General features: G+C 41.1%; 1 protein-coding gene across 10 annotated transcripts in view; it reads right to left on the bottom strand.

The window, feature by feature from the left end:
- The window catches only part of dmd (dystrophin), a 207,526-nt gene that overhangs the window by 115,005 nt on the left and 79,350 nt on the right, over positions 1-13,171 (bottom strand). For all 10 annotated transcript variants that reach the window (XM_041966474.1, XM_041966467.1, XM_041966475.1 and 7 more), the window contains 2 exons: positions 10,318-10,510; positions 4,232-4,377 (listed from right to left, as the gene is read on the bottom strand). In XM_041966474.1, the coding sequence (XP_041822408.1) occupies positions 4,232-4,377; positions 10,318-10,510 (339 nt within the window). The remainder of the gene's footprint in view (positions 1-4,231; positions 4,378-10,317; positions 10,511-13,171) is intronic.

Raw genomic sequence — 13,171 nt, 5'->3', positions numbered from 1 at the left:
GATCTCCTATAAAGGCAGAATGACTCTGTTGCGGCTTCTGTTCTTCACCTTATAAGTGGGAAGCTCAGGAGTATCTTCACTATCTCATTCCTGGTCCATAGCAGCAGCAGCAATGTGCACTTATTGGACAGAGAAGGCCGCTGAGTTGAAAGACGAGTACAGGGAGGAAGCACGGTACGTCAAACTGGAACAGCCGTCACTCAGCAGAGGAGGCGTTTTGCAACAACACTCATTAACCCACACAGGTATCTTAATTATTTGCTTTATTAGACCTGTGCTCAGGGCTGTTATTAAGTGTTATTAATTGTTAGTGTGTGTGTGTGTGTGTGTGTGTTATTAAGGAGAGGTGTGCTCATCACTATATCAAACTGGGCTGCACAACAAAAGTAGTTCTTAGTTTGAGATAATCTGTTTCTGAAAATTTACACCAATTAATCGTCATGTAGCTTTAATATGACCCGTTTAGAGTGAGGAGATGTGGAAGATTTTACTCCACATTTCACAGTAATAACAGAATATACTGTATAATACTTTTACTTTCCTCAGAGGGAGGGAGAACCAGGACCGGCTGGGGTTAGTCCTGTCTGTATGTGTACATGTTTAGTATTTGTTTGAGGGTCTGAGGGGGAAGAGAAACACATTAGGGCAAAAATGAGAAAAACATCTGCTCTACGTAAGTAAATAGGAATAGGAATAAAAGAATGAATACAATAAAAAAAAAAAAACAATCATATTTATAATGGGAGGTGGAGGTGAGCCAGGTCACTGGCCAACATCCCCAGACACAAACACAGATATTATTTGTTCAGTTCATTTAAACTGAGTTCATTTACCTTTCAGTTAAGTTTATACACAAACAGAATTTAGGCCAAATATACACAGACTGGAATTTGCCAGCTAAAAAAAAGTCCTATTAACACTTGGTTATGTTGAAAATGACCTCTTCTCTTCAGAAGGACACTCCATCTGCCTTAATGATTCGTTCTGCAGAGATTTTATGTTTACAACAGTGATTTGGGGATGTCCTCGTGTATCAGATGCATGCAATTTACTCACTAGGTTGCAGGTATGAATCAGACTCTTGGTTAATGGGGCATGTCATCTGTTTTCTCTCCCTTCTTTATCCTCTGCCTGCTACCTCAAAGAGCATCCTTTAAAAGAGTGCTGCTTTGGCAGTTTGGCATCGCCAGTGGCAATATAACTTTACTGTGTGTAGTAAAAACTGATTACAGCGTTATACAGCCACACAGGATTATAGAGCCAGCCCCATTTTGGCATTTTATGGGGATTTGTAAACAGATCTGAGCAGCTGTACTGTCAGGAGCATACACAGTGATACAGATGAATCACTGCTGACTCCTGCTGGATGATTTGATTATACTATACCCACCTAACAGCGTAACTATCTGTGATTCATACCAGAGAGAGAGCTGCCATTAAACCAAACTCCAACATTACACTGCACGACATAATCTAAGCCCTGATGAGCTAACTGATCAGCTGAAACTCCTAAAAAGTTTTTCAACGGCTCGATGTGTTAAAAATTAGAATATGTTAAATTAAAATGTTATAAAATGGGAAACTGCGGCTGAAGAGAACATCTTAGGTTTAAGCACCGAAGGCGTTAGTGTCAGTTGAGCACTGAAGGGATTTAAAGTAGCGGCCGGTGTTTAAGCGTTGCCAGTGCCGGTTGTAGAGTCGTGGATGAAAGCAGCTGACTTACGAATTGATGATTAAGATACGAGGGCAGTAGAAATTTCAATTTGGTATGACTCATTTGGTGATGAGTAAAAGATGATGGCTGTTGAATGTCAGCTGACGTGTGCGTGGTAGACGCTGATGAGATTTTGGATGAAGTGTGTGCACTGTAAGCGGTTGAAACGTCAGTCAGAAAGCTGCAGCTGGTGGGTGACGTACAGCGAGTTAGCAGTGTTTGGTTTTGGCTCATCTGTTTCCAACATATTAAGGCTAAATCTCACACTGAAACATGTCGGAAATCATCTGAGGTGAGAAATAAGCGTATTTTATCAGCAGTGCTGGACAGACTCTTGGTCTTTCTGATAAGCTATCAGGTCAAGCATCAGGTGATATGTGCAGTGTTGGGGGTAACGAGTGACAAAGTAACGAATTACTGAAACGATATTACTTTTTTGGGTAACGAAGTAAAGTAACGCATTACTCTAAAAATATCGGTAACTACACTACTTTACTAGACCACAGGAACGCGCTTCCCTGCGTTACCTAGGCCACGTTTGCCTGTGCTGTGTCTTTAAGTGGCGCGCAGGAATTATGTGTGTGCTGCGGCTGCTGTCTGTGTGCGTGCGCGATGCCTGCTGCATGGGGGGGGTGACGTTGCTGCCGGTCCGAAGAGGAGAGAGGGAAATGGAGACTGGGGGCTTCGGCCAGTGGCGATATTCCCACTACTTTCAGTTTATAGCTCGAAAGGACAAAAATATTCGAGTGAAATGCAATCTATTCCTCCTTTCATCTGCTTCAAAGTCAATGAGCAACCTGTCCAAGCATTTGTCATCCCAGCATGGCAACTCAAAACTTGTGGCAAAAAAATCCTCGCCGCTCATCTGCAGGAGTCGATGAGCAGCCGACCCCTTCTAATAGGTACAAGAGTTTGTGACGGCTGTCAGATAAAAGATTTGAAAGACTTTTACTTATGCTATCTAATCGTTATTTTGAAGAACAGAGAGAAAATTTGGGATAAAGTTGCACTTCTTGTTCTCTCTGTTGCACTTTTTTTCCTGCATTGTGTTAATTGCAACACACAATATTTCATTAATAGATACGAGAGTTTGTGATTTTGTACGTTACCAGCTTTATACAATAAACACTAAGTGTTGACAGAGCTATGATTTGTCCTGTATCCACTTGTGTAACAGGGTATGAATGTTAAATTATTCCACTTGCTGTAATTGGTTTTATTCATTTAATTGTTATTGGCTCAATAGCGCCCCCCTCGGGAGCTATAGTGTGCCACCGGATCGGTGTAGCACTGTCAGTTCCCGAGAGGCGTGCTTGAGGTAGGTTGTCGTGCACAGCGCGGGCAAATAAATGGTTATTGGTATGACGAACCCATGTTTATTCTATAAATGTATATGTAGTATAAACTACTTAGATGAAGAGTGTGTGAGGGATACTTCATACTACTCCGTTAAGGATGTTCCCAAGGAGTTTCAGGTTTGAGATACTCTGTAGGCTAGCTATCCAGTAGCATTAGCTAAATGAATGTGCTGCTCCTGTTATAGTGTGCTGTGCACGAGACGCCAGAGCCCGCTGACCAGACTGTTTTCATATTTACCAGGTGGGATAATAAACTGCATAAAAAAAGACACTTCAGCTTCTCGACTTCTTTAAAAAATAATACACAACGCAGAGTCGAGTGAGTTTGGACCAGCCAGTGACAGAGTGTGACTGAGCATGGTTACACTTGGTAAATTAAGAAATGGGAAAGTAAAGTAATAAGTAGTGAAGTTACTTGAAGTAACGAGTAAAGTCATTTCATTACAATTTACAGAAGTAACTAGTAATAAGTAACTAATTACTTTTTTTGAGTAACTTCCCCAACACTGGATATGTGACAGTAGAAAGCACTTGAAGGATGAGCTATGGTGTAAATAATAGATGCAGGAAAGGTAGTAAAAACCTGAGTTAGTCCTAAAATTTGAATGAAGCATGAATGAATGTCAATGGGATGAAGATCAGTGGATTTAAAGGCTTCACTTCCACAATAAATAAAGTTGAAATAAGATAAAAAGTTTAATAAATTGCCAACTCATTTAAAGAGTGAATAACCACCACAGCAAAAACAACGATTTGAATTCATATTATGCATCTTATTCTACTCGGTGCTATAACTTTCTAATCAAAGATGAACTTATAAACTCCTTCGAGCTCGACATGCTTTTCCCTTCAGCTCCAACATGACGACCATATAAATACGAAGAGCTCAAAGGAGGTACATGAATAAATACATACATTACAATACAGTCAATAGCCCACAGAAGTATGTTTTTACTGCCACTTTATACTGCGTGAACGTAAAGTCAGGATGTTTTCGTACCTTCACATCAAAAGCGCAGACTGTTTATAGATTTATACGCCTCTGACAGCACATAACCTCACATTTTATCACTTCTGAATGCACACTGACTCCAGACGCGACACTAAAACAGGAACGCATCACTCATCTGCAGACCGAAGTGTGGGAGTGTGTGTATACCTGAACATCCTTCAGTCTCTGCTCCATAATAGGGTGTTCTGTAACAGCCGTGGATGGGATGGCCAACTTGGCCTCGCACTGTTGTAACCATGCCAACAGTGTCGATATGGTTTCCTTATAACGAGCCGGGGGCAAGCTCTCCAAAACTAGACACACACAGGGAGACAGAAAGATATGGCTGTCAGGTGATCAATGCTGTAGCACTGCAGACTGCAAAGGCTTTAATTTTCACACAGATTTTACAGTTACAAATCTAAATTAAAATCTTCTATGCTCCAGTTTGCTGCTGAGTTGATCTTTCTGAAATTTACTATTGTTGTTGTACCTCTGTGTACAATTGCAAATAACCAATTAAGAAATAAAAGCGGCCTATTTCAGTTTTACTCAATTTAGTTGGCTCAATTAACAACTGCATTCTTCCTGCCCAGCTTCTCTCCAGCTGAGACGCTGGACTACGTTGCTCTAAACTGGTTCTCTGACTGCTTTTCCTCATGCAATCACGTCCTTGGCAGAAATTAGGTTTGTGGAATATAATATATGTAAAAATATGTTTTTTGGTGGCTGTAGAGAGACAGGAAAGGGGTCAGTAAATGGGGATTGAGCCCGGGTCGCTGCAGTAAGCACACAAAAATGAGCATTATTTAAATAACTGGTGCATTCATTTTAGAGAAATCCGCTTCTCTTTTGCTTCCCGACTGAACTTCGGCACAGCGGTCCGTCTGTGTAAGTCCTCACACATGCTTGCAGCCGTCCATGTGTAAGCAGCTGAATATGTCTGTTGGATATCTCACCCCTGGCGTGGGTGAGAAAAGTGCAGTGTGTGGCACGAGGGGAGAAGCTGTCTGAGCGCGTGAAGAAGTACACTTTGTCTGCTCGGCTGTCAGCATTGTTCTCGATCTTTTCTGCCTCTCCTCCTCTCTTCCCACTCTCTGCATCTTGTCTCTCACTCTCTCGTCTCTCGATGTCTTTTCCTTCAGGGTCATTTTCTCAGTGGCTATGTTTTTTGTTTTCACATTTCTTTCCGTCATTCTCTCCCTCATTGATATAAATAGCTACCTGCTCGTGTTCTGTCACAGCGTCTCTCTGATTTAGTTTTCCCTGTCTTGATGGCCGCAGCTTTCAGCTTCTTTTTCTCTCTCGTTAAGTCTCATTGTCATTGTTCTCAGTGGGAAAGGCACAGAGTGCAGCACACTCAGTGAGAGCGGCGCCACAATTTGGACTCGCTCTCACGACATGGTGCTACCATACGTGTGAGCGCTGACTACATGCTGTCAGACGAGTCACTCAGTTCATCACCAGCTCTAAAATTGCCCTTGTGACATGTAATTTGAGCATGTTTAGTCAAGATGGCAGTCACAGCTCTTAAAATTAGAGCCTTTGAATGACTTGGCGTTACTGAGGCAGGGGGGACCGTCAGAGCCCTCTGGGTCCTCAGATCTAACTGTGAAACATATTTCTTCATGTATTTATATTCATTTTTATTTATCTTATGTCAAAATGTACCTTTCCAACCCAACTACAATTTGTCTCTATTAGAAAATCAAGCACATAAAACAAATCCCTCTGTGTGTGTCATGTCCCGTCGTGTTTGATGAGGTTTTGTTCACTGGCGTCATGTTGCGTCTTGCACTTCCTGTTTTATTGCGAAACCTAACTTCCCTCTCGACTTCCTGGTGTGTTCCCCCCCTGTCTGATTGTCTCCACCTGTTGCTTGTTACCTCGTGTATATATTGTCTGCATCTCCCTTTGTCCTGTGACAGATTGTTTGACCTATGGTTCATGCAGTCCTGTCTTGCTACCTTGCCTGTTTACCTTGCCTCGTTGTCTAAGAGGTTTTGTTGTTGATTACCTTTTTGAGACGAATCCTAAACTGAGAGATTTTCGTTATCAAAACCGGCTTCGAGCTTTTTTGTTTTTCTAAAAGTGTCTGAGAGTTATTGCTTTTGAGTCCAGCCGCCTTGTGCCCGATCATAATCTTCCCTGGGATAGTTACTGGTTAAAGAATCATGTCAGGGGGCTCTGTGATTGGTGACCCCTCTACAATCTTTGAGATGCTTTTACCAGTACAACACAATTAAGATTCTAGCATGACATTAACTGAACCAATCACATTTCACCTCAAAGAAGGAGGGTGTGTCATTGATAAAATGAATAGAGCAACCATGTCTAATGGAAACGTGTATATTTGTCGACTCAGTCTTACATTAGGTGCACATGCCCCACATTCAAATATGCATTTGATGTCAGTGTAAAATCAATAATATGATTCCTAACAGATCTCCATATGGAAATTCTCTTTTCTTTTGCCCTCTCTACACAGACATCAGAGGTCAATGTGAGCATTAATTAAGCACTGGAGCTGGCAGGGTATCAGTGTCTTGGATATGTCAACAAGGTGGGTGTTTGTTACGTCCAGGGCATGCAAGGCAGTCTCCCTGGGCAACCTGCTGTGCAATTAGGGCTGTTGCATTATTCTGAAAATGGATATTCATAGTTAGAGTGACTTAAAAATGTTGGAATCTTTGACTTGATTTCCAGCTGGGAAACAAAATAACTATCTTATTAGCATCGCAGCATAATAAGTGCCATTTCCTAAAAAGATTGATTTATTAAACGACATTCTGCAAACGGTAAGCTGTGCCACATTAAATACATAAATGCTTTGTGGAGGTAATTGCGGAGCAGATGAAATGCAAACAGCATCTACCCACACTGGAAGATGTTGCTGTAGGCTGCAGATCTGTTTGCATGATCTCAATACATTCGTTCCGTTTTCCAACAACCACAACAAGTGTGTCTGTGCTGAATGTCGGGTTGTTGTTGCTGCTGTTGTGGGTAGAGACATTTGCCACTCTCAATGTGTCTGATACAGTGTGTGGGCTACAGCAGGTTGTCAAGGCTGACTTTCAGCAGCGGGAAACTGAGCAGACACTTATATCCTAAAGGGCTGGATCCAGAGCCCTACACAGGCCTGGGCACCCTGTAAAAATATGGAAGGAAGATGATGATTTCTTGGTTTTGAAAAGACGAGGAACTGGAGCTCCACATCAAGAAGTACCAGTCCTGACACTTTCTGTCCTAATATGACTTGAAATTGCTGGCTGCTAATTATTTTGTGTTCATTGGGTCATTACAGTACCATGAATTTTGTATATAGGGATATGAATATCTTACCTAGTTACCCATCTTATTAAGGTATGTTATATCAGTTTTATGTCAATACATTAAATATATATCAGATTGTTATTTGATATTCTGGGAATGACACCTGTTAAACTAAAAAAAAACTCCTTTCACTACCACAGTCTAATAAATGTTTAAAATGCCCAAATATTAACAAATCAGTTTTTAAAAAAGCTCAATTGTGCTCAGTAATAAGCATGAAGCATTGCGTGAGTGACACATAAAGCCACAAAATACAGAAACAGCAGCAATTAATCGCAAGACAGCACACAGCTCTGAGCCATGTGACAGAGCTGCTTCAAGCTTTGAGTTGATTTCAGTGACTTTTCGCAGGTTAACCACATTTCTAACCTGATGCTGCTGATTGAAAACTTCAGAATCTTAAAACTAAAGCTGAAGAGAGTCTATAAATGTGATCCAGAGCTTCCTGACAAACCAGATCCACAAAGACGCCCTCTCCCAAATACTTTAGAAAACTGAAAAATCAATGGAAAGCTTTTGTTTTTTTATACAAAACTATTCAGCTGTACAAAAAATAACATTTTAAATTCCTTTAACAAATGTTAATGCAGACCTGTTGTAGACTACGTGTGCACTGTACACTGTATAATATAACGGTCATCATATAAAACTCTGAGTAACCAGGTGCTTTATGTTCCGTATAATATCCTGGATATGATTAAAACCGGGAAAAGTGCTAACAGAGACGTTAGTGTGGACGTATAGGTGGTGTCTGACAGATGGTGTTGATGGAGAATGAAAAGCACAAAAAGAAATGAACACCCAACAAATGTTGTGCAACTAATAATGGTGATTGTGATACGGCAGATGCAGCAGCTATTATTTACTATAATTAAGAAATGCCTACTTCACAATTTTCTTTTAATATCTTAATCGATATCTACATCAAAACAAGTTCAGGGGTTTAGAGTGCTGAAATCAGAGACCTCATGTTGAATAGTGAAAGACTGCTTAAACTTGTTCAGTATGTGTGAAAAAGATAATTGCTTTTGTTTGGAATGAAATGAAGGGTAGTTTTTGAAATATCTTGTTTAATAAAAAGCTCAGGCTTTTACACATTTTTCACAGAACTTTTATATCCATTTTGTTGACAAGTCATTACTTCAAGTTCATTGTTTAGCATCCCGAGGGCAGCAGTCAGCAAGTCTGCTGTCATTTGTTATCCGGGGATTTGCCTACAAACTTAAATACTTAAACTTTATGTATCAGTCAATACCGACTGAATGCTAATATGATGCTTTGTTCCACCAGCACTGTGATGAGAAAAACAACTGAAATGGTGTGAATGGATTCAGCTGTCACTGCTGACTTTTTTGGATAATATTGTCTGATCATACTATATGTCAGTCAGAACAATAATACAGTATTTTAGGTTAAATTTCAGTGAAAAGTTCTGCTTGTGCTCCACACATACGCAGCATTGGTAGCTGCCTCGGTTCTGTTAACAGCACCATGAATGTGCTGCAGCTGAGAATCACCCAGCAAGATGAGAGAACTTAAAATTGTCAGTTAGTAAGAGAGAGGACTCTAATGAGACGCCAGTGATGCTTTGAGCATGCTAAGTCGGCTAACATGTTAGCCAAGAGAACTTTATAAAGGCCAAACCAGAAAGTGGTGAAATTCATTAGCGTGTCCTTGCCAAACAGCTGGAGGCGTGGTCATGTAGCGACGACTCACAGGGGTAGTTGGCAAATACTGTAGCTGCCAGGCTAAAGGCTAACATGTTAGCTAGACATGCTAGCACTAGCAAGTCATAATCGTGGACTGCACACTAGTTAGCTTACTAATTGACCATTAAGTGCCTGCAGTCATTTAGCAGGCTAATTAGCTCATTTACTAATGCGACAATGACTTTAGACAGTTTAATAACCACCACTGTCTGCAAACATGCCTCTTTTCTGGAGAGGTTTCAATAAAAGTGGAAGGTCCAGCTGAGCTCAGGCCGTTTGCCTGAGATGAACTGATTTTGCCATGAAATTTTGCCTTTTAAAAGGCTTTAACATTAAGGTTTTATTGCCATGGATACAGTAGATGGATAGATTAGACAACATTCAGGCATCAGTGAGTCCCCATATATCAACCGTAAAGCTGGTGTCATAAATGATAAGAACGATGTCCAGAACTATGAAAATAAATAAACTTTCCTTAAAATCTTATGAGTGTGGCAACTACTCTAAACCAGGGGTCGGGAACCAATGGCTCACGAGCCAGATGTGGCTCTTTTGACGGCCGCATCTGGCTCGCAGACAAATCCTTTGCGCACGCGCGAGCCAGCGACTAGAAAGCCGGTTCGCAGTCATTTCAGTGGGAAAGTGGCAAACATACATGTCGTTGTGTCTATCTATTTATCTATCTTTCCATCAATCACAAAGGCAACGCAGATGAGGCAACGCAGATCGGGTAGTGACAGGCACTGTTTAAGTGAGGCTGCCGTATTTTGCCGTCGAAAATAGCGGTCGATGTGCGCATGCGCAAAGAGGCGCACTACGGCTTGTCGTTAATCCCGCTGTCAGCTAACTCATCATTAATTAGCAACAGCATAACAATGTTATTAAAAAGAATTCAGAGACTTATTGTACTTTAAAAGTGTTGAAATTACATAAAATGCACACATTTACTTGTATTTTTAGTTTTAAACATATTGTATGGCTCTCCTGGAATTTCATTCAAAAATATGTGGTGTTCATGGCTCTCTCAGCCAAAAAGGTTCCCGACCCCTGCTCTAAACTGTACCCACCAGCTATTGGAAAGCTATTGAAATTGAGGGCACAAAACAAAACCAAGGGTCAGAAGGTGAGGTAAAAAGGTCAACTCATGTGCTCTGCACTAAATGAATCTCTGGGATTACGTTTTGCAGTGAATCAGCATCTCTGCGCTCTCACCCAGTTGTAGCTGCCTCTCTCTCGCCCTCAGATCCTCCAGGACCTTGTGGTAGTGCTCCTTAAAGGCGTTGATGTCGGCGTCCAGGAAGGCTGAAGGGTCCTCCTCCCCTTCCTTCTCCTCCCTCAGCTCGTTGAGGCGCTTCTCCAGGAGGTCCACCTGGGGCTGCAGGGCGGCCAGGCGAGCCACCTCCTCCTGCCGGGAAAAAGAAGGGGAGAAAGGGTCACATCAGATCAACCACACAGGCCGACTCCTCTGTTCTCGCCAGGAAGAGATCGTCCAAATTTATCCAAACTACTCCAATAAAAAGTGATCTGTGGAAAAGTATTGTGTTTTCATTTTTAAAGTTCCACTCCATTTGCCCCATGCTTAATCAGTTCTATTTTACAGAAATGTTTAAATACACTCCCAACTGTTAATGAATAGGAAGCCAAGCAGGAAATTGGACCAGCTCAGCAAAACCGAATGGTAGCTGTGAAACTACTTCTCCTAAACTTCAAACTGTACAAAGAGAACAGAGAAAAATAACTGCTTCATCAGCACAGGAAGGTGGGAGGAGAACAGAGTGAAGCTGAAGACATTTTTCTTTACTTCTCAACATCTGGTTTGTGTTCAGCACCACAGCGAGAAGCAAAAGTTGACGTTAAAAGCTATTCATATTTTGATTTTCATGCAATTGACCGTTCGCTGAGCCACATTCCCCTTCTTACTGTCGCTGCACCTTTCTATGCCTTACAAGCTTTCTGGTCTTGCACGGCATATATGTGGTTTACATCAGACATTACTCACACAGGAGGAAACAGTGCATCTGTTGTGGACTAGTTTCAGCGGTGGATGAATCCACATTCTAATGAGCATTCTGGCAGAAAAACTGATGTATGAGTTTGTTCACTTTATTACTTTTTGGTCAACATGGGAGCTCTATGGCACAGAGGAATAAGATATATTAGCTTTAGAGATGCACAGTCAGTTTTAGTCTTTTTATAGGCTTTGTTGACAATAAGAAAAATAAAGAGCATCAACAGACTTAACGTCTAAACCAATTCAAATCATTTAATTTCAACTAGACTAGAGCAGGTTAATATTCACTGAACTGTAAGGAGCGCAGGCTTACTGAGTAAGTTAACACTAAAGCCTAAAGCCAAAAGACACACTCCTTACTCATGAATAATGTTAGAAAACACAAGCATTTATAACTCCGACAGAATATATTTTCATAAGCTAACAGTTGGCAGCGTGATTTGCCAGCGGGAAGGTCATTCTAAAAGTTTCAATAAATATTTGATTTTCTCTGAAGTCTTTCCTGCTTAATATAAAGATAGGAACTCAGAAGGTATTTATGTGTGGGAGCGAGTGTGTGTTCTCCACTCGTGTCTGTGCGGGTTAGTGAAAATGTGTGGGCACACTTCTGAGGGAAATCTTGTTTGTGTGAATTGGAGTGGAAGTGAGACGTATCTGCGAAGAAAAATCAAATTTCAGCCCTCCTTCATCTCTTTTCACACCCAAGTTTCTCCTGTTAATTTCTCTTTCCCTTCATCCTTTATCCATTCTTATTTCCATCTGTCTTACTTTGAAAGCTGCCATTTCCCCACTCCTTTCTGCTGTCATCCCTTTTCGCTCGTTGCATTTACTTCCTCTCCATACCTTCCATTCGCCCGGCTTTCGCTTTAATTGCACATCCCTTCCTCTCATCTCTTTCAGAAGTTTGTTTTCCAGAACTGCCCGTCACTTCTCTTCTTCTGTTGTCTAGATATGATCTAAATGAACCTTCGTGCGTGTGTTTGTGTGCGTTTAATGCTGGTCTATACTCCTGCTCTTCATTTATAGACACATTGTGGGCACAGCTGCGCCCCTTGTTCTAAACTGCACTGTCATTAAAGTATGCTGAATTTCCTATTAGTGGTTCCTTTTTCCAACATACCCACGCCCTCCTGAGAAGGCCTCACAGTTTGGAGACATCTCATTTAAGGAATAACATAAGAAATAGGGTTTTGTGAGATACTCTCATTCACCTTCTTGCTAAGAGTTGCCTGAGAGGATTGATACCATGCTCGTGTCTGTATTTAGTTAGAGCCAGGAGACTAGCTTAGCCCAGCGTAACAACTGGAAGCAGAGTATAACAGCTGGCCTCGCTCTGTCCAACGTTTCAAAAACTCAATGACATCAATGTAAAACTTCAGATCTCGCTTGCCCGTTACCGTAGCGATGGCCCGCAAACATTTTGTTGATTTTTCTTCTCGTCTACGGACACAAACGCGATGTTTGTACTAATACTGCACATCATTAGAAAGCTTAGATTCTCGTGAATGGATTGATATAAATCAATTCAAGGTACAATCACAACAGGAGGCACAATAAACGCCAACGGCAGACAAATAACCATTTTTAAAATTGATGCAACATTGAGGCAGCTCATCGACCGCGCCTCTCAGTGATGCGCAGATCGATCATACTTATTTACAGCTCCGCTACCTCAAATCAAAGATTTCAGGAATAATAGCGATATCACACACAATTTCAAGTGATAAATATATTGTTAATGGCCTCCATATAAAGATATATAGCCAAAATATAGGTATAAATACCTTAAATAGGAAAAAATGGCAAAAATTTTGATTTCATGAATATAAACACATATATTTATGTCGACAAATATATTGTAAATTTCCTTTTTTTTGGAGAACACTTAAACACACATTCAATATCTGTAGTAAAACAAAAAGTTGCGATATTACTTGCATTTGGACAGGGCCAGGCTTTTATTAAGCCCTGCTTCAGCTGAGCTACTTGGCTGCTAGCTCCAGCTCCACGCTCAGCACAGACACAACTCTTTGGATGGATGTCCTAATAATTCTT

Source organism: Chelmon rostratus, chromosome 24 (genome assembly GCF_017976325.1).
Source record: "Chelmon rostratus isolate fCheRos1 chromosome 24, fCheRos1.pri, whole genome shotgun sequence".
NCBI lineage: Eukaryota > Metazoa > Chordata > Actinopteri > Chaetodontiformes > Chaetodontidae > Chelmon > Chelmon rostratus.
The sequence above is the reverse complement of the archived record's forward strand: the minus strand, read 5'-3'. Positions and strand labels throughout refer to the sequence as shown.